Source organism: Melopsittacus undulatus, chromosome 4 (genome assembly GCF_012275295.1).
Source record: "Melopsittacus undulatus isolate bMelUnd1 chromosome 4, bMelUnd1.mat.Z, whole genome shotgun sequence".
NCBI lineage: Eukaryota > Metazoa > Chordata > Aves > Psittaciformes > Psittaculidae > Melopsittacus > Melopsittacus undulatus.
Window position 1 is genome coordinate 70,821,050 of NC_047530.1, and position 18,967 is coordinate 70,840,016.

The following is an 18,967-nucleotide window of genomic DNA, read 5'->3' on the forward strand; positions in this document are numbered from 1 at the left end:
CCACCATGAGCTATCCAAATGGGCCAGCAAGGCAAAGTCCCCTACCTAAGGATGGAAGTGGAACTGTTTTCTACATACTTTAAAGGAGGATTTCTTCAGGTTTAGGAAACTATGCAAGGTTTATGAGAAAGCTCCACAGCTAAAACACATCACACTGAATGAGGATCAGATCTGCAAGGCCTCTTGCTGATCACCAGTGGGCCGCCCTAGCAAAAACAGCTCTGTGAAAACAAGGCTATGATCTTAACAGGTCTTAATAGGTCTGTAGAAAACTGTAGGAAAACCTAAACACTGATGTTAATGACAACCACAATGCTGAAACAGAATTAAGTTGTTTCTGGTAAGTTTTTCTAGATAATGGATTCTTTCTACTCCTTATGGAGCTTTTAGAAAAATCACAAATTTGTAATATTTGAATGAATAATTACTGATTTCTATTCTCAGATCAGAGCGATTCTTAATTCAGAAAACCCACAGTCTGACAGCTGATCTGCATAATACTGTGAATACAGCATATAATAAATCTCAAGACACTAAAATAAGCCTTCAGTACATCTCTCCTGTCCACTGCAATACAATGTAAGATTTATAGAAAACACCTACTGAGTACCAATTCTAGCTCACAGGTAGTGGGAAATTAAAACATATCATTCTTGTCACTTACTTAGGGGTAACAAAAGCCCAGCAAGAGTTTTTAACTCTTAAACTGTTTAGATATTAGTCATCCTAAGGAATTACATTTATCTTGTTGCTTAACTTAATAAACCCATTCTAATTCTTCCTAGAGCATGGAGATGGCATCTCGCCAACAGATAGGACTGTGCTAGCTTATGTCACCCAAGGATCTGGCTCCAAATGCTAACATGATAACTGCTTGCCTGTAGTACTGAGAAACAAATGTAGCAAGAAGTGAGTGACAAGTAGCTTCAGGTTACCTTCAAAAAGATTAGTACAACCTATTTTTAGGATTTTCCTTGAAGATGATCCAGTGAGAGAAACTGTTAAGAATCAGACCCCAGAAAGAGAGGCAGAAAACTTTCAGGAAGATCTATAGCAAAAAAAATCTTCTGGTGACAGCTATCACCACCTGCAAAGGAAAGAAAGCCCTCATCCTCCCAAACCCTTGTGTTACCATAGTAGAAGATTTAGTTACCCAAAGGGCCGTGAACCATCACCTGCTATGTCACTCACACTGATCTGGCACACACAACAGAAAAGATGCTATGGTCTCCCAATATCAGAAATAAATGTTGCCAAGTACACACTTTGAGGTCCCAAATTTCCAGACTTTTTAAAAAAACAGAAGTGACTGAGGATACATACTTGGCTTTCCAATTCCCCAGCCTCCTCCCCAGCAGGTTTCACTGAGAAAACACAGCCCTGCTTATTTTGACAGTTAAATATGACACATTTATTTTGCAAAAGTAAGATGGAAAACTGAGATGACCGTTAATATTTAAGGGAACAAAGCAGCACAGGAAGCTGCTGGGACATCTTAGCACTCCCTAGTGCTTCACTCTTCCCAGCCACCACCAAAAATATCCAAGGAAACCCAAATGCTTCAAATCCCTGACGATCACCATCTGCTGACAGAGCAAAAGCGTAGAAAACACAGTATCCTCTGAGCGGCAGTTATGGGCAAGATTAGTTCTGCAATGTAAAGTGTTTTCAAGTGAGGTCTGAGAAAAAGGCTTGTTTTTTCCAAGAAGGAAAACAATGTATTGGAAATAGCTGACAAATTGTAACAACCAGGAGCTGCTGGTTGAAAAACAGATAAAAACAGATGAAAAACAGAAAATAAACTTCTTTTCATTCATCATGCATGAGGTCCAGTTGTTCCCTCAAAATGAAGGATACCTCTTTTGCTTCTTATCTCGTACCAACTGGGAATACACATATTCCTTGGTTAAAAATTAATAAGTATATCTTTCATGGATTTAGTTTAGTATAAATTTTAACACAGGAATATAGTGTTTATAGGAGATCTCTGGAGATATTTGTTATTTTTGGGCATGTTGACCACCTGGCTCCAATAAAAAACTATACTGAGACCTAGCAGTTTCTCAGTCACTGTGGAGCATCTACCCGTGGATTACTACAAACCTCAAAGTATCATTGCAAAACTACCTGATTCAGGGGCAAAAAAGTCACTCCGTGATCCTTAGGAATATATTTTCAAGGATGTCTGCACTAAAATTTACAAATTATTCCCCATTTTGCATATATTTGCCACAGACATGCCTTTATTTCCCACTGAAGATCTATCAATATCATCATTTGACTTCACTTGTACTACTGGAAACTACTGCCACCAGAGAACATGGCAAAATAACACAGTGCTTGGAGCTGAAAAGCCTGAAAAAGTTATTCTAAGTAACATTTCAGCTCATTATGAGCAAAGTTCTTTCATAAGCTCCTGCACCTCTCCATTGTCTCCCAAAAGCAATGGCAGAAAAGAGGTGGAAGCAGATGAAGAACAACAGGCAACACAAAATGTAATTAACTTTAATAAATCCATGAAATTATACATCATTACCAGAAAAAAAAGAAATCCCACAGTCCAGCCAGGAAAATAACTTCAAGTTTCCTCCTACTTCAAGATAAGAGTTTGTATCATTTCGGCAGTGATAAACAGTCCCTTGTAGAGCTCTACTGGAAGGATGTGACTGCATAACTACAATGGGATGATTGCTTTTTAAGATTTCATAATCTCAAACCTCAGCTCCTGCTTTTATTTATGATATGAGAAAGCCTACCCAATGTTATTTCATGTTCCAACCATTTCACAAAATAGCTGTTTCCAGTCAGAACCAAGAGGTTACAAAAATACTTAGCACTAGTATGGCAAGCTTATTTTTATTAGTTTTTCAATCTTAAATTCCTATGAATTCAGATTGTATTTACTTATCTGCCTGGATGTGCTAGGAATAGCAGCTGCCAGGATAAATTGTAATTTTTATTATTTTAGAAGAATGTAGTGCAAACATTGATCTAACATTTTGATATTGTAAAGACTTGTTTCATAAGAGGAAAATACTAATTTTTCCCAAAAAACTCATCTGCCAGAGCTACATAGAGGTTAGAGATCAAGACCAATATATTAAACTGAAAGATAAAAAAACTTTGCCAAGAATTCAATCAAAAGATCTCCCCACCTCTCTGGCTGCATTACTTTTCATTTATTCTCAGATTTCTTCCTGCCAAACTTCTGGTCTGCAGAAAGTCTTGCCCACAGAAATCCATGGGAGTTCTTCCTCACTGGTAAGAGGAGAGAGATGAAATCTAACCTGAATATCTCAAGGCAAGAAGTCGTTCAACCAAGGTGAAGCATTTAAGAGACATGGATATGTACATAAATGTTTCTTCTGTGTCTTATGAAGAGGAACTGCTGTTGGATTTCTCCATTTCACTCACTGCTGCATGAAATAGCAATGACTATATCACCACTCAAATAAAACCAAGAACTGTCATCACTGGAAAGCTAACAGCTGGGTGTTTGCAATGCTTTACCCTTTTGAGAAGTAGTCTTGAGCACCCAGTAATCATATTGTACTTGCCAAATATAAAGCAGAGATTGGGTTCAGGAGGCTATATCAGCAGCCTAACAAGCGGGGGGGTAACCAAGATGGCTTAAAGTAAAGTAACTTGTCTCCTTTTCAACTGGTTTGTATAGTGCACTTTCCAAACAGTGCTGGAGACTTTGATGTTTATGGACTAGAAGTCCCTTGCCTTCTCAATTTTCTTGTTTTCTTCTCTCATTTTCCACTACAGATAACAGGGGAGCGGGGAATCTTACAAGGTAGAAATGACCTGACATTCCAGTTTAAACAAGAAGCAGGAAGCCTTTCTCTCCTTCCCCTTCCTCAAACTGTTTATTCTGCGCTCTCTTTGTACAACCTAGAGCAGTAAGAAAGGTCAGAAGACTTGCATGTTTTTTATCTGTAGGTCGGCTTTCAAAGTAATCAAGCAATCCAAAGCAAATCAAGCCAAACGAAAGGATCATCTGCCTCTAATGATCCTGTAATAATAGTTCAGATTGCTGACACTAGAGTCTTTGTACCTGCATGCACAGACTGAATTATATAGCCATGCATTTTAATGGACAGAAACAAAGGTCAAAATCCAAGCACTTTCATGTATACTATTATGATGAAAAGTCCTTTTATTTTACATTTCAGTTGTAGGAGTTTCAGTTAAAGGGAGTCATGGGACAGGGTGGGAGACAAGACAGACGTTTGTGCCTCCCTTTTCTGCTGCTATTAATAAAGTGAATGAGGCTTTATTTCACCAATTTATTTTATAAATAAAACCCCCTTAACAACAAAGCGCTCTTTGCATAACTGCTCAGAAACACAAAAATAAATAGTGCATATCTATGATCTTATGTGGGCGAAAAAAAATATAGACATAATTCATTACGTCTCCCATACAGCTGAAATCTTTTAAAGAGTTTACGCCTATGCATTTTCTTCCCTGAAAAGTGGAAAAATGAGTATTTGGCTGCTTGCAGAAGCAAGTTGTATGAATGCATTTACGGAACAATATATCTACTTGATAAACTCTGAATACTCCTACCTAGCAATTAAGACTAGAGCTTTTACGAAATCTGCTCCACCCTTGTTCAATACTACAATGCAAAGAGACTGGGAACTTTAGGTTCAGAGAAGCTAAGATAATGAACAAAATGGCAAGAGTAGTAAATCCCTGTATGAGCAGAACCCAAAGCAAGCTGGACATTGATTTTGGAAAATAAAAATTTCTGCAGTCATCTTGACACTAAAACTTTTACAGTGTTCCATAAGAACCTGCCAGGCCTCTGGGTTTGAATGAGTACAGAGATATGAGACTCAGCTACTCAGGTGCTTTGCAGCTTTCATATAGAAGCATTATATACTGTACAGTCCCACCTCTCCATTCATCAGTTCGGCAATGCCTTGAGAAACATGAAGTTGGTTGATGACGATGATTATTTAGATAGCTACAAGAAATTATATTTGATAGGTCTTAAGTCATCAGCTCCCAACTTTGATTGCATTTTCTTCTGCACCCCCCCCCCCCAAATATTTCCTTAGACTAACCAGAGATCAATTGATTTTTTTCAGTAATGAAAACCCATTTAATATATATCCTTAGAATACACACACATCCTCTTGCCATTTCTTAATGTAAATTATAAAGGGTTCGGGGCTTTGTTTATTAATTTGTTCTTTAGAAAAAGGTCAGTATATAAGGCCAGCACAGGTGAACTAAGGGTTATTTGCTCACCCCCCACAGCATCTCAGCCAAACAGAGGGACTGGTCACAGGACAGTGGTCACAGACAGCACTGCTTTACTCCTCTCTGAACACCCCTTGACTGAATTTATGCTTCACAAGCTCATATCTTAATGCCTGTAAGATTTATACAGGCTTTCTTTCCCAAATCCCAGCTTAGGTGACAATGAATGTTCCCACTGCCAATATAAAACACTATTATCTTCCCTTTCTGTTTTGCTTCGATTCGGCAATCTTGCTACTAAATCTGTTACATTCATATGAGTTATTACAGAAATATATACCAACCTGTAGTTTAGCTTGTGTTATTTTTAGGAGAAAGGGTAAGAATTTCTCCCATAATATGTTGTAACAGTATTACTGTACTATGGTTATATACCTCTAGTGCTCTTATTCCATTTAAAGTGCTAAGATTTAGTTCTACATCTTTTAAAAGATACTATGTAGAACAAATAATAAACTATATCATGAACAGTCACTGTCACTACCTATAAAATATTGCTACTATGATCATCATGTGTGATTTCATCTTATTTCATCTCATAAGCATTTTTTGAAAGTACAAGGAAAATTTACTTCTACATCACTAGTATGAGTAAACAACTACTCTTAGAAGAGTTAATTATTAAGAAACTAAAATTAAAATAACTAGATAATAGCAGTAGAGGATGTACATTCAGTTGTCCTGCATATGAAAATAACCATATGCAACTCAATTTCTCTAAGAGACAGGCCATACACAAGGCTCTTGTAACACCAACACAGTTAAATGAACACAAGATCTGAACTTTCAGCTTATCATATATTGGAAGACTGCTATAAAGAGGTTTTAAGTTGATAAAAATTTTGAAAGATATAGAAACAAACACCTGTAACGTGCTTAAACAGGCTGGGCCTCAATATTTACTGCCCTCAATATTGCAAACCCAAGCCTTCTCAAGTCTGCAGCCTCACGGAGAAGTCCACACTTAACCTATTTATGTAAAAATAGTTGGTGAGGAATACTTGTGGGTTTTTAAAGCCAGTTTTGACTTTAAGAAGAAAAAGAAGGGGGGGGGGGGAAGAAGCAGAGGTTGAAATATCAAATTTTAGTATGAATTATATAACTCCAAAAGGAATAGTACCCACGTTCTGTAAGCAATAGTTAAGAAACTCACAAAAGATTAACAAAAAGTTTTCTGCTCCAGCTTTGTACTGACAGATTTTACAACTTTTACAGTTCACAAAAGCCTATGAAGATGCATGGAAACATTCAGTTAAATGCTTAAGTAGATTCAGAGGAAGGCACGGACTCCTGTAGCAAACGTACAGCTGCTTCTTTGATCCACTGCATAACTTTTTGGTGATTTTTTGAGAGCACCAAGTTTTCAAGCTGCACCATAAAAACCATGTGACCACCAACGTCATGGAAGTCTTTTTACTGTTCTCATGCTGCCAGTTCCTAGGTACACTCACATGGTGTTAATTCCACTTAAACTACAGCAAGAGGTTCTGAGTATTTCCAAGTAGATCAAGACAAGCAGATATAAACGTATGTATTCCATTGTCTTTTTCCATCCCATATCTAGTCAGGGGCATGACTGGAATTATGCACAGCTGATATAAAAGCACTAAGCACTGCCTACAACAATAGAATTGTTACCTTAAGATAAGCAGGTCTCACAGTAACATAACCATGTTTCTTGCAAATATTCAGGCTGGACATATTAACCAATCTCAAAGCATCAACTAATGTAACCAAACAAACCTGACTGTCTCCAAAGGAAGTGGGCTAAACTCCATGGAAGGTGAGTGTGTAATGAAAGAGAAGTAGACAGAAATGTTTGGAACTCTCAAGCCTTCACTCCTCTGTATGACTTCCCCAGGATTTGTGATAAAGGGAACACAGTGCCAGATGTGAAAACATATATTGACACAGCATTTTAAGGAGCCTGTTTGATAACCTCCCTTGCTCCTTTGGCCTATATGCATATTTGAATAAGAAGCTCCAGGAACTGTATTTTAATGCCACTACATCGCCCAAGGGACAGTCTTCAAGCCCTACAAAAACACTGGCTCCATGAGAGACCAGTTTTCCTACAGGCAGCTACTGAGATGTCTTGCACATCTGGAATGACACCTCATATTTCTGCCCTTCCCTTCTCCAGCATGTCTTAATAGTCTGCTCTGCAGTAGTAATATCTAGAATTAAGACATCAATCCTAGAGAATCCCTTAAGCCCAGAGAGCCTTACAAAATGGTTCTGCCCTGTTATGTAAAGGTCTCAGCACTGGAAATGGGAGATGTGGAAAAGGATTATTGATGAGTGACTAAAAAATTTCCCAGAGGAGCAATGACTACTAAACCACTAATCTCTATGGGAAAACAAAGACTCAAATGGGAAACCCATGAAGGCTGCAGGATTCCAGTGAGAAGCAGTATCTCTGACCACAGGAAAAACCCTGACCCAACTCTCTGTGCTGAAAAAAATATTTCTTTTGCTGGCTGGGACTATGTTTTGGATTTGTGCTAAAAACAGTGTTGATAATACAGAGATGATGTCTTCCTTGTTGCTGAGCAGAGCTTACACAGAGTCAAGGCCTTTTCTGCTTCTCACTGTACCCTATCAACAAGTAGATGGGAGGGGCTGGGAAGCTGGGAGGGGGAAACAGCCAGGAGAGCTGACCCCAACTTACCAAAGGGATATTCCATACCATATGGCATCATGCTCAGCATATAAAGCTGGGGGTGTTAAAAAGAAGGGAAGGACTTTTGGAGTGATGGCTGTTGTCCTCCCAAGTACCAGTTACACTGTTGTCCTGGAGATGGCTGAACACCTGCCTGACCGTGGGAAAGACTGCATGAATTATTGTTTTGCTTTGCTTGTTGTGCACAGCTCTTGCTTTCCCTATTAAATTGTCTTAATATCAACTCATAGGTTCTCGTTTTCACTCTTCTGATTCTTTTCCCCATGCCAACACAGGGGGAGTGACTGTATGGGGCTTAGTTACTGGCTGGGGTTAAACCACAGCACTCCTGCCCAGCTCTACATTGGCAGGATGAAGCAAAAACAAACCAAAAAGACAGCTGAAAACATTAAAGGAGTGCAAAGAAGAAACTGCTGCCACAGTACAACAGTAATTTTCACAAAACTAATGGAAAGTCCTGCAAAAGGCAGATTCTTCAGAGGCTAGTGATTTGTTGGCGTGCTGTGCAGAAAATCCCACTTTGCCATAAACGCTTAATTGATGCCTTCCTACACAGTGCTCCTTATGAACACTGAGTAAATGCTCTCCAATCTCAAGAGCCATCTAATGCCTCTGCAATTAGATGGTATTTTTTAATGTTTGCTTGGCAAGGCAGATCCAATCCCCTCGAGAAGAGGTTTGGAGATTCAGGTAAAGCCCAAAACACTCAAATTGAAAGGCAGAATACATCTTAGAAGCAGAACTGCCCCAGTTGTGTTGGAAAAGCCCTGACTGCAATGGATACAGTTCTCATTTACCTTCCCAAGTGTCCTTGGGAGATGCAGGGAAGGTGGGAGCATGTATCAGGACCTAGCTACATTTTCAAGGCTACACTGGAAAGAGCACTCAAAGCTGTCTGATTCTACACCAAGAAATTAGGAACTTCGTGTTTGTCTGAAGAACCAACAAGCTGCAGAAAGTCTAGCACAGGTACTATTTGGTCAGACATGACAAATGCATTATGCAGCCAAGCAAATCCCTACCTGCAAAGGCTCATCTCCATTTCTCCAGCTATAATCTTAGAGCATGAGACTGACCCAAATCACCCTGGCAGGTGTGGAGTTCAGCCAACATCTCTGCATTTGACTGAACCAGAAAATGCAAATTTGCTCTTAGCCCCAGAGACTAAACAAATAAAAACAGTTTAAAGAGTTTATAAAGTTTATTCCAGAAAGCATCCTTTTACCAAAGCTGGGAAAAACAAATTAACAAACAACAAACTCCTCAATGTGGTTTTCTTTGAGGTGAATGATCACCACCATCAGTGCTGATGAATACCAACAAGGAGAAGCTCAGCATTTGGACTTTGCAATGACAATAGTAGCAGGCTGTAATAAAGTAAGGGACCTCTTATAAGTACAGTGTACAGCAATATAAAAATAAACATGGTGCAGGTCAAGAGACATGATGCATTGTATCCACTGAGGTGGCAGTACTACTGCCCCCATTTTGCTATTCTGGATTTGCACTTGGGAACAAAGTCATTTAGCCTACTTAAATCCAAAATGGGTCTGTTCTCCATTTCTCTTTCATTTACAAGAATCAGTCCTACCAAATCCTTTCTCTGACAAGAGAGGGAACTGACTCAAAAGACCCTAAGGCTGGAAGAGCAATTACATCCTATTAAATTAGACCCTTATGAGAGTAGTCCATAAAGAGAGACAAAAGAGGGGTCAGAGGGAGAGTGACACAAAAACAGACTGAATGCATCATTTGTGGATGACTGCACATAGCTTCAAAGAGTATGCAGTGGTTGTTGTCCAGCTGGGGAGAAGCACGTAACTGCAAAGCCAGGAAAAATCAAATAAGAAAGAAAGTGTGATGCATCTCCAGCACAATTTCAGAAGTGAGAACAAGTGTGGTTTGGGCAGCAGGTTGATGATAAAAATTTCAGAGTGTAACAAAACTTGGGCAAGGCTGTGATAACCCACAGGAGGCAGCAATATAGAGGCAGTACCTATATGCTTGTTTTGGGTTTGATTCAACAGCAAAAATCCCCAGAGGCTGAGAAGTTGCTATGAGTATTTCACCCATCTGAGACCAGACAGCTCTGCTGCCTCTGAGGGGAGGTCTTCTACAGCCTCTTGCATTTCAATCTGTAGTTCAAACAGCTACGGAGACTTTGTCTTCCCTTATCAAATCAAGCTTGATGTCCTGGCAAATCCTGCAGTTTCTAGGAATACATTCCCAAGACATCTCTGACACATATACAAAAAAAAACCCAACACATTCCCATGAAAAGTTATGCTTCATTGCTTTGGAGAAGGTACAAAGCTACAAAGAATGAAGCAAGAAACAAAGCTCCCTTTTAAAATAAAATGAAAATCTCCATGACTGAACACAGTCAAAAATTTAAGAGAGGAAATCTACTAAAACAAGGGGTGTGGAAATGTAAGCAGTTTCTCAACATGGGTTCTTAAAAAGCTGCTTTTCCTGTCAACAGAAGTAGGAGCCCACAGGGTATTGGTAGAGCTATTTTTCTTTACTTGGGTACACAAGCTATAGAGCAGAGGTGCAACTTCAATATTAATTTGCAGAAGGACAGACAGGGAAGATGTTACAGCACCCACTGCCAAAAATCATGAGCGACAAACCAAGTATTTTAACCTATGTTTTCATCCAGGCTCATTGTATTATTTCTTCCATATTTTATGGGAACAGCAACAGAATAAAAGGAGGACTCTTCACACCTATTAATATAGCTTCAAAAAAAAAATAAGAACATCCATTTATAACGGCATGACTGTTATTCACATGAGTGCCTGAAACTTGTACCTTGTCACCTATGTATCTACAGTTCTGCTGATATATTTTCCTTTCATAATTCAGCCATCAAATTTGACATACTGCAGTTGACAGGTTCAGACAGAGAGGGAGCACAAGAGGAAACATTTGGTTTCAAATGTGGGGTATCACATTTATCCTCATTAATGTAAGGTAACACCCACACATAACTCAAACCTGTCAACACAGTACAGATATTGATGTACCTCTATAAAAGAGACCTTTCCAGGTTTTCACATTTTTAAGTGCTTTCAGAAAATTTAAGTAATATTATGCGCAAAGAAAGAATAACAACAAAGTAGTCAATAAATGCTAACCTCCAAAACTAGAACTTTGAAAATGTTTAGGTTTTTTTCTCTAAAGAGAACTGGAGGTGGTGGGCTAATTTTAGAGTATAATTAAACAGCAAGAACCCTTTCTGGCTCTAAAAGAAACTTCAATTTTAAGACAAACAATCTGTTGAAATACTCAGAGCAATACACTTTTCATGTAAGAAAGGGAATATTTCTGATAAGCTTATTTTATCCTCAAAATTGCTTTACTGCAGAGAGAAGAGTGCCAGTATAGACTAGTTGAGATGTATAAGCCACTGCATCTCTCATCCCCCCTTTTCACTGCTAGTTTCATCAGCCTGGAGGAATACTGTTGCTAGATGGTCAGCACATGTATTTTTAATGCTTTCAGCAATTTCAGCCCCTAATGAATACTTGTTTGTATCACAAATAAGTTAATTTCAACCTTCAAAGCGCAGCTATAGGGGAAATTTTCTGATGCTAGAGATTAAGGGCATCTCTTTACCAAATTTAGTTAATGTGCAAAAGTTGTTGGGTTTCCTCGCTACTTAATGAACATTAGAACTAAATATCTTAAGGTCCTTTCCAATCCTAACTATTCTATGGGGAAATTAAGGGGTGTTCTCTGCCCCTATTTCAGAGCCTGCTGAAATACCAGTTCCTAACTTGCTTCTTTATATAAATCCTTCTTCCATAAGTTATGAGAGCTACCCAAGACAAATGGACACATATCATTTGCCTCAAGAGTCCATTATAACCACCTTCTTTCCTATAGGGCTTAAGGGAAAACTTTGGAAGGAAGATAAATACTCAATTTCTACAAAACGCTACTCAAGAAACAGTTTGATATGACCACCCAAATCCAATGGCTCCTCCGCATCCTGATCAAGGTCTCTGTCCTGAGAAATCTTTCACAGGCAAAGAACCTAGTTTGTGTTACTATTTAATGATCACACAGATACCTGATAGCAGCACTGCTGCTAAGGAACAGACAATTACTTAAAATGCAAAGAACAGTCTAAAAAACCTATATGAGATTAGGTATGATAGGAAGCCATAAGATCTCTCTTCGTGAAATTCCAATTGAGATGCCACCTTCCCTCACACTCTGGTAACTATCTAATAGTGCCTTTTTATTGAGCCCTTCAGGTTGTTGTGTGACACTGTAGGTACCTCCTGTTAAGGTTCTCCTTCTCCTGGAAGAAATACATTGACATCAACCTAATTAATTTGGTAAGCAAACAAATATAACCTTGGTTATCTGCATTTTACAAATAAGGCATTTTTTAAGGTTGTCTGTGCCACAGATCATATCATGGAATGGTTAAGATTGGAAAAGACCTTAAGATCATCTAGTTCCAATCCCCTGCCATGGGCAGGGATGCCTCACACTAGACCATGCCCCCCAAGGCCATGTCCAACCTGGTCTTGAACAGTGCCATAGAAGGGACAGCCACAATCTATCAGACCCAGCTACCCTAGAGGACTAAACTAAGTAACAGTAGAAAAAGGATGAAGCTAGAGAAAAGATGTTTTAAAGACTGGCATATGGTGGATCCAGCAGTAGCTCTGAAAGTCCAAAGCAGGTGAACTGGGAGCCATTATCTTACTAGAGGTGGAAATCTGGCAAGCAAGACACAGACTATGACTAGAGTTAGGCCAGAACAAAAACTAAAGTTACTAAGAGCAAAGCAGTCCTACATTTGGGATTCTCCTTGCTGCGAAATTTCAGTTTCAGCTCCTGACTTAGGGCTTTGTTTTCTCACTACATACCCAAATAGGAACAAGAGCCCAAGTTCAGCCCAAACCCAGTACTTCCTGATAAAACCAGCACAAAAACAACAAATAAAACAACAACAAAAATACCCTCTTTGCATAAAACTTTTCAGATTTCAGATTCAGGAAATGCAGAGCCAGTCAAAAAGTAAAAAGTCCAGATGCTCACTCAGGAGGGAGTTCTACCAGGACTGGAGCAGCCTCCTCTTTCAGATGCAATTGAGCATATCAGCAGTTACTGGGTTTAGAGGATGAGACTAACCACACATCTCCCTTAGCTTTGCATAATTTAAGAGTGACACTATGCAAACAGCATTAAAAGTGACCTCCCAGATCAGTACAATTTCAGGCCAGAGGGTGTTTAGATTGAGAGCTCCTCAATTTGATGAGCATTTCCCTCCTGTTGAGACTGATGAACAAAATCCAATCCAGATGAAGTGTGGCACATAACAGAGACACACTTTTACTTCTCAAACTCAACACTTGCTTCTATCCTGGGTGCTGCATACAGAGAGAACATCTTCCTCATTCTGATTTCCCTCTGAAAGCACCTTACCATTTCTACTCCAAAAATACTTCCCTCAGCTTTGTCCTCTACCCATCTAAATCACAATTTACAATATCCTCTTCTTTTCCTGTACTGTTTCACTTCTCCCTGCCCAGCTTTGCAGATTGACACATAATAGGCTGAATAATAGAATGTATGAAAGATTTTCTTCTTGCATTTTCAATAACTTCAGTGTTTTCTCAAGCTTCACTGTATTAAATAACTTTTCGTCTCTGGAGTCCAACCTGTTTGTACCACTGCTGCCCTCATTCCTGATAAGAAAAAAAGTGTGGAGGAAGGAGCAGAGGGGCAGAAAGTCTGATGTAAGACACAGAATAATATGACAAGGAATACAAAGGTTTTAGTCATCGCATGCGTGGGAGCACAAGACTGGAAAGAGCCAAGCCTACTAGTGTGAGTAGGGTTGGGCAAGTACACAAATAAAAATGACTGACCATATGAACCCAGGAAGCTCAGCAAGTGTCATATACATATGAATTTTAACATCCATGGTAAAGAAACCAAATATTCAAGAACTACAGTTATAAAGTTCTCACCAGGACTGGTACAGCCTTGCGTCTATGGGGCAGACACTACTACTGTTTCACCATGATAAATGAGAATGCAGAGAGTAACTGTGAAAATGATGGATGTTTTTAAATCCATCTTACTCAAATTGTTATTCCAAATTGGTCTAAAGAAATGTCACCAATATATAACTCAGACTTCTGGTAAGAGATTTTATCTAAATGCTAAATCATAAATTAAAGCGAGTATAAGAGTATCGGTGATCAAATTCTCTACATAAGTAATTTTCATTCATACTAATCAAAGCTGTAAGTCCAAGCAAGGAAAGAAAGAGGAATTAATGGAAGAAACACTTCCAGCATTTATTTGACTTTTGAGAAAAGAAAATACCTCTTAGTAACACTCAAAGATGGATTTCTCCAGTAGAGTTTCATAAAGAATAAAACTTATAGCTGAGGAGTGGTGAAGGGTGTTAGCAACTGAGAGGACAGAATGATAAGCCAAAATGAGCTAGTGAGCCTGTTTTCATAACCATAATCCAACCCATTTGATAATGTCTTCTTCCATTTCCATTACTTCATCATCACTCATTGCATTATGTCTGAACATAAGACTACAAACTCTTCATAATTTTGTTTGAAAAGCATTATGCGTATTTATGGAGCTTATATGAAGTTACAAGACAAAACAAAGACTGGGGGAGAGCCAAGTCATGCATACATAGAGAGCTTCCAGAAGAGCAAAGATAAGCCAAAAAGTTCAAGAGGCACAAGAGTTGCCTTTGACACACATTTGCTTTAGAAGACAAGAATCAAGAATTCAGGGATAGAGTTTGGATCAACAATTAAAAATATCTGGTAAATTCAAGGAAATAACAGTATGCTGTCATCAGATGTATCAAATAAGCAGACATTTATGCCAATTATATCAGTGCAAGGTTAACAGCTTTCATCCTTTCTTTATATAGGGAGGCACACAAATCTAGTCGGAAATTTTTCACACAAGACGCCACACAATTTTCAACCATATTTAGACAGTATCTTTAGCCTCTTGCTTTAAAACTATTTTGCCCATGAAATACAGTTTTTATCTTTGTGTTGGAAAAAATGAAATAAATATCAGCTTTTTTAACCATACCTTCCATGACATACACCAGGGAACCCACATCTCCTTCTTTGATGATGCAGCTGTCTTTGCCATACTCCACAGGATACATACAATCCACAATCTCCTGGATCTGAGACAGTTCCAGATTCTTCATGAAGTCATTGTCAAGGATTGCTTCCTTTATTAGCTCCTTGGACCTGTAGATAACAAAAAAACAAAAAGACAAGATTTATCCCTGTACCCATCAGCCAAGCTCATTAATAGCAGGTGAACTTTGGTACCATTACATGGTGCCCCAAATAAGTATTTCGGGGGGGGGGGGGGGGGGAGGGGGAAATCAGTATTTTCCCTAAAATCCTGATAAAGTCCAACTGCAGAGAAAGAAAATAAAAATACAGAAATGTTCACTTGTAATTATTTTTGCAAGTAAGTTTTAGATACATCAAGTATTGAAATAAAAATAAGATTTTATGTGACTGCAAGATCCTCTTTTAGCTATAGGTTTCACATCTATAACACCACCAAAGACTAGCATAACTACTGGAAATATCTTCCATAAACAAAACTGAAAGGAAATAAACACAAACAAAATGTTAATGGATTTGTGACTTTGTTTATCATATTTTTTTATTAAATTACACAAACTGTAGCACACAAAAGCATGATACTGCACTGATTCTTCAAGTATTAATCAAATACCAAATGTCATTAGATTCACTAGAGGAGTCACCACTGTTACAGGAATGATACCACTATTAACTGATTTCTTTGATGACTAAATAGAAAATTGCAAAGTTACATTAGAGTACAGAGAATTATATGTGCAGTTTTGGGTTGGCATGCAATTAGGTTGGAAGCCTGGAATTTTTTAACTACTTTGCAAAGCTGAAGAAAGAATGAGTTGTTCCTGAAGATACAAATTTCAGAACTCAAAGTTCACAAATTCTCTGATTGATGACCCAAATGGGTATGCAATATAACTTGCTCTCTCACTAGAAGTGCTCTGGCAGTGCCATGACAGAAGATGTGCAACAAAACCTCATGTAGTTTTGCCAATTTTCCTGAAATTCTTTCAATTTCTACAGTTAAAGTGCTCACTACACAGTGAGTCTCACTCAGGTGCTAATGCACCATAACCAGCATGTTATGACATTTGCAAAAACCTCCTAAAGCAACTTGTGTAAATGAACAACTGAGAGGCTAAATCTACATCTAGACCAAAACTAAAGCTCCTAAAACACCTACAGGCGGGACACCAGGTGCTAGGCCCTTCATTTCTGACTGTGCAGTTCCTTTTCTATGGGCTAATTTCTGTTTTCTATTTGCTAATGTGAACAGACACAGCTACCTGCAGAGCTTATGCATTCAAGAGTTTTATCTTTTTCAAATACGAATATGAAACAAGGTTTTCAAAGATAAATATATTAATGCATCATGTCTTCTTGAAAGAGAATCAAACTGGGACATTTAGAAGTCCAAAACCAGCCAGACAGCCTTGCAAATATTGTGGCTTTCCTACAGTCCTGTCAAAGTACACATCAGGGTTAAATACAGCACAGATTCAGTTCAATAATATTTAAGATACTTTTTATGCTTTTGATAGTTTTGAAATTTTTTCAACAAAACATGTTACTTTACAGTGTCCATCACTACTGACCCAGCTGAAGCACAAGATGGGAAGCAGACCAGACTTTTCAAGTACTGTCTGCACGACGACACGAACTTGGCCTGCTACAAAACCATTTTGCTCTTGAGAAATTTAATTTGACTTCATATACTGTCACTCCAATTCCTTGTGCATGCAAATAAAAACCACCAGAAAAACCTGCATCTGTGTTACTTTTTGCTTTCAGTAATGCAAGAACCTAGTAAATTGTAAGGTTCACCAGATGACAGATAACCCTATTTCCTTATTCCGTCCTCCTGTGCTAGAGCAAGACTACACTTTCTATGCTATACCTTGACTCAATGCTCCTCTTTTGGTCTTAGCCATCCCCACAGGTCCCAAAAATCCTCATAACAAAGGCACTAATTATAAGAATTACTCAAACTGCCTACTGAAGAAGAAAGCATAATAAAAGCTTTTGCATTAGTCATATCAACTAGAGTTACAATTTCAGCCATTTATTTCATTCCAAGGCTCAAAATGAGGCTTTCTCCTTGATAAAGTCAGCCTTTCATATGGAGCATTTGTAAAAATACCCACAAGAGACTGGAGGGAATTCAGACATGCTCAGATCAGACTACCCCTGTTAATTTAGAGGCCCTCAGCAAAAGACAATGCTGCTCTTGTCAGAATCAAGTACAGCAAAGGATTTAAAAAGAAACACAGAAACTTGGTCTAAATAACAGAGAAGGAGCAGCACAGGGGCTAGAAAAATCCACTAAAAGTCTATTTTGGGGAGAAACATCAAAACATACACAACATGAACAAACTTTGGGAATTTATGAGCTTAATATTACAGTGCAAGAGCCCATCTGAACCAACTGAATCACAGCCTCCCCCCTTCAACATGGAAATATCAGGGAAATTAAGGCTTAGAGGCCCACCACATCATTCAAACCCCTTATCGTCAATACAAGATACACCTCTTAAGAGGAAAAACACACTGGCTGGATTATCAATAACACTTTAATCTCTGCCACATCTAAGCATCTTAAAATTAAAGATCTCCATAGAACAGTCTGGATAATAACTCAGTCATGCTTGAATGTAGCCAAAATAGATATTAGTTAAAGATAATTAGTTCAAATGAGACTTCAAATACAAAGAACATAGCATAAGGAAAAAAAGCACCTCCAGCTGCCCATAAATAGTGCTAGCTGTAGGAGCAGGCACCTTGCAACACAATTGTGTATTTATGATTTAATTTGCATCAGACTAAAACACACTTCATAGTTTGTAAGCAATGAACATTTTCATCATGAAATATTCCATCCATCTTTAAAAAATAAATTAAAACCCTTGTCTGGCACATTTGAAAATTAGTTGATACTAAAAATACATTGTCATAGCTACAGTAAGAGTCACCCTATTGGTCCTTGCAAAAGAATATTCGTCACTGATAATTCAAAAAAAATTATTCATGCAATGTAGATTACCATTTCCGCACACTTGCACGTAGTAGGCCTTCAGCAACTTCTATGTTATTTTAATATGCAATTTGCTTTCAAGATAATTCACAGGTCAATTTTAGGTAAATATATTTTTTCTTTTATATTTATTTTTATAGGAAATGAAACTCACAGCATAAAAAAAATAACTCATAGTTCCTAATTATTCCATAACAAATGCTTTTCTAAACTATAGCATTCCTTAATCATCATCATCGCTATTTTAAAACAACATGTATATCCCAGGTATGTGTACATACAAATCTCTCTCATAATATTAAAAAAGGTATTTAAAATGGTCAAACCCACACTTCTATCATTGCAAGTAAGTGGCGTAAACAAGATACAGCTTTTTCGTTACCTCTTATTTTCAAATAGTATTTGTTCTTTATTTTCTGACGTTTCTAATGGAAACAATCTTCAGACAAAATCAGCTACAATATTTGTAAAGGAACATGACTATTTCCGAATGACCCCATTTTAAGAAGGAGGCATTTTCATGAATATTTACCAAGGGCTGAGTTGAATGGCTCCTAATACAGGCAGTCATTCAGAGTAGAAAGCAGCAGTTATCTTTACTCTCCACAGGTGGGAATGTGGCACTAAGCCATCACTATTTTTCTGAAAGATTAATGACCAAATGTGATGGAGACTGGAGGAAGAGTTTGAGAAAAAGAAGGAAAAAACTGAAGAAATCATGAAGGGCACAATCCTCTGCAATACATCCTATCCCAAAATCAGTTTAGGTCCATCATAGTAATTAATAAGGCAATAGCAGGAAAAAGACAGTTGCATTCTAATTTGCAGAGGTCATGTGAA

At 38.1% G+C, this 18,967-nt stretch overlaps 1 protein-coding gene across 2 annotated transcripts in view; it reads right to left on the reverse strand.

The window, feature by feature from the left end:
* PRKG1 (protein kinase cGMP-dependent 1) overlaps positions 1-18,967 on the reverse strand; it is a 479,219-nt gene that overhangs the window by 398,117 nt on the left and 62,135 nt on the right. For both annotated transcript variants that reach the window (XM_013130233.3, XM_005153712.4), the window contains exon 2: positions 15,065-15,231. In XM_013130233.3, the coding sequence (XP_012985687.1) occupies positions 15,065-15,231 (167 nt within the window). The remainder of the gene's footprint in view (positions 1-15,064; positions 15,232-18,967) is intronic.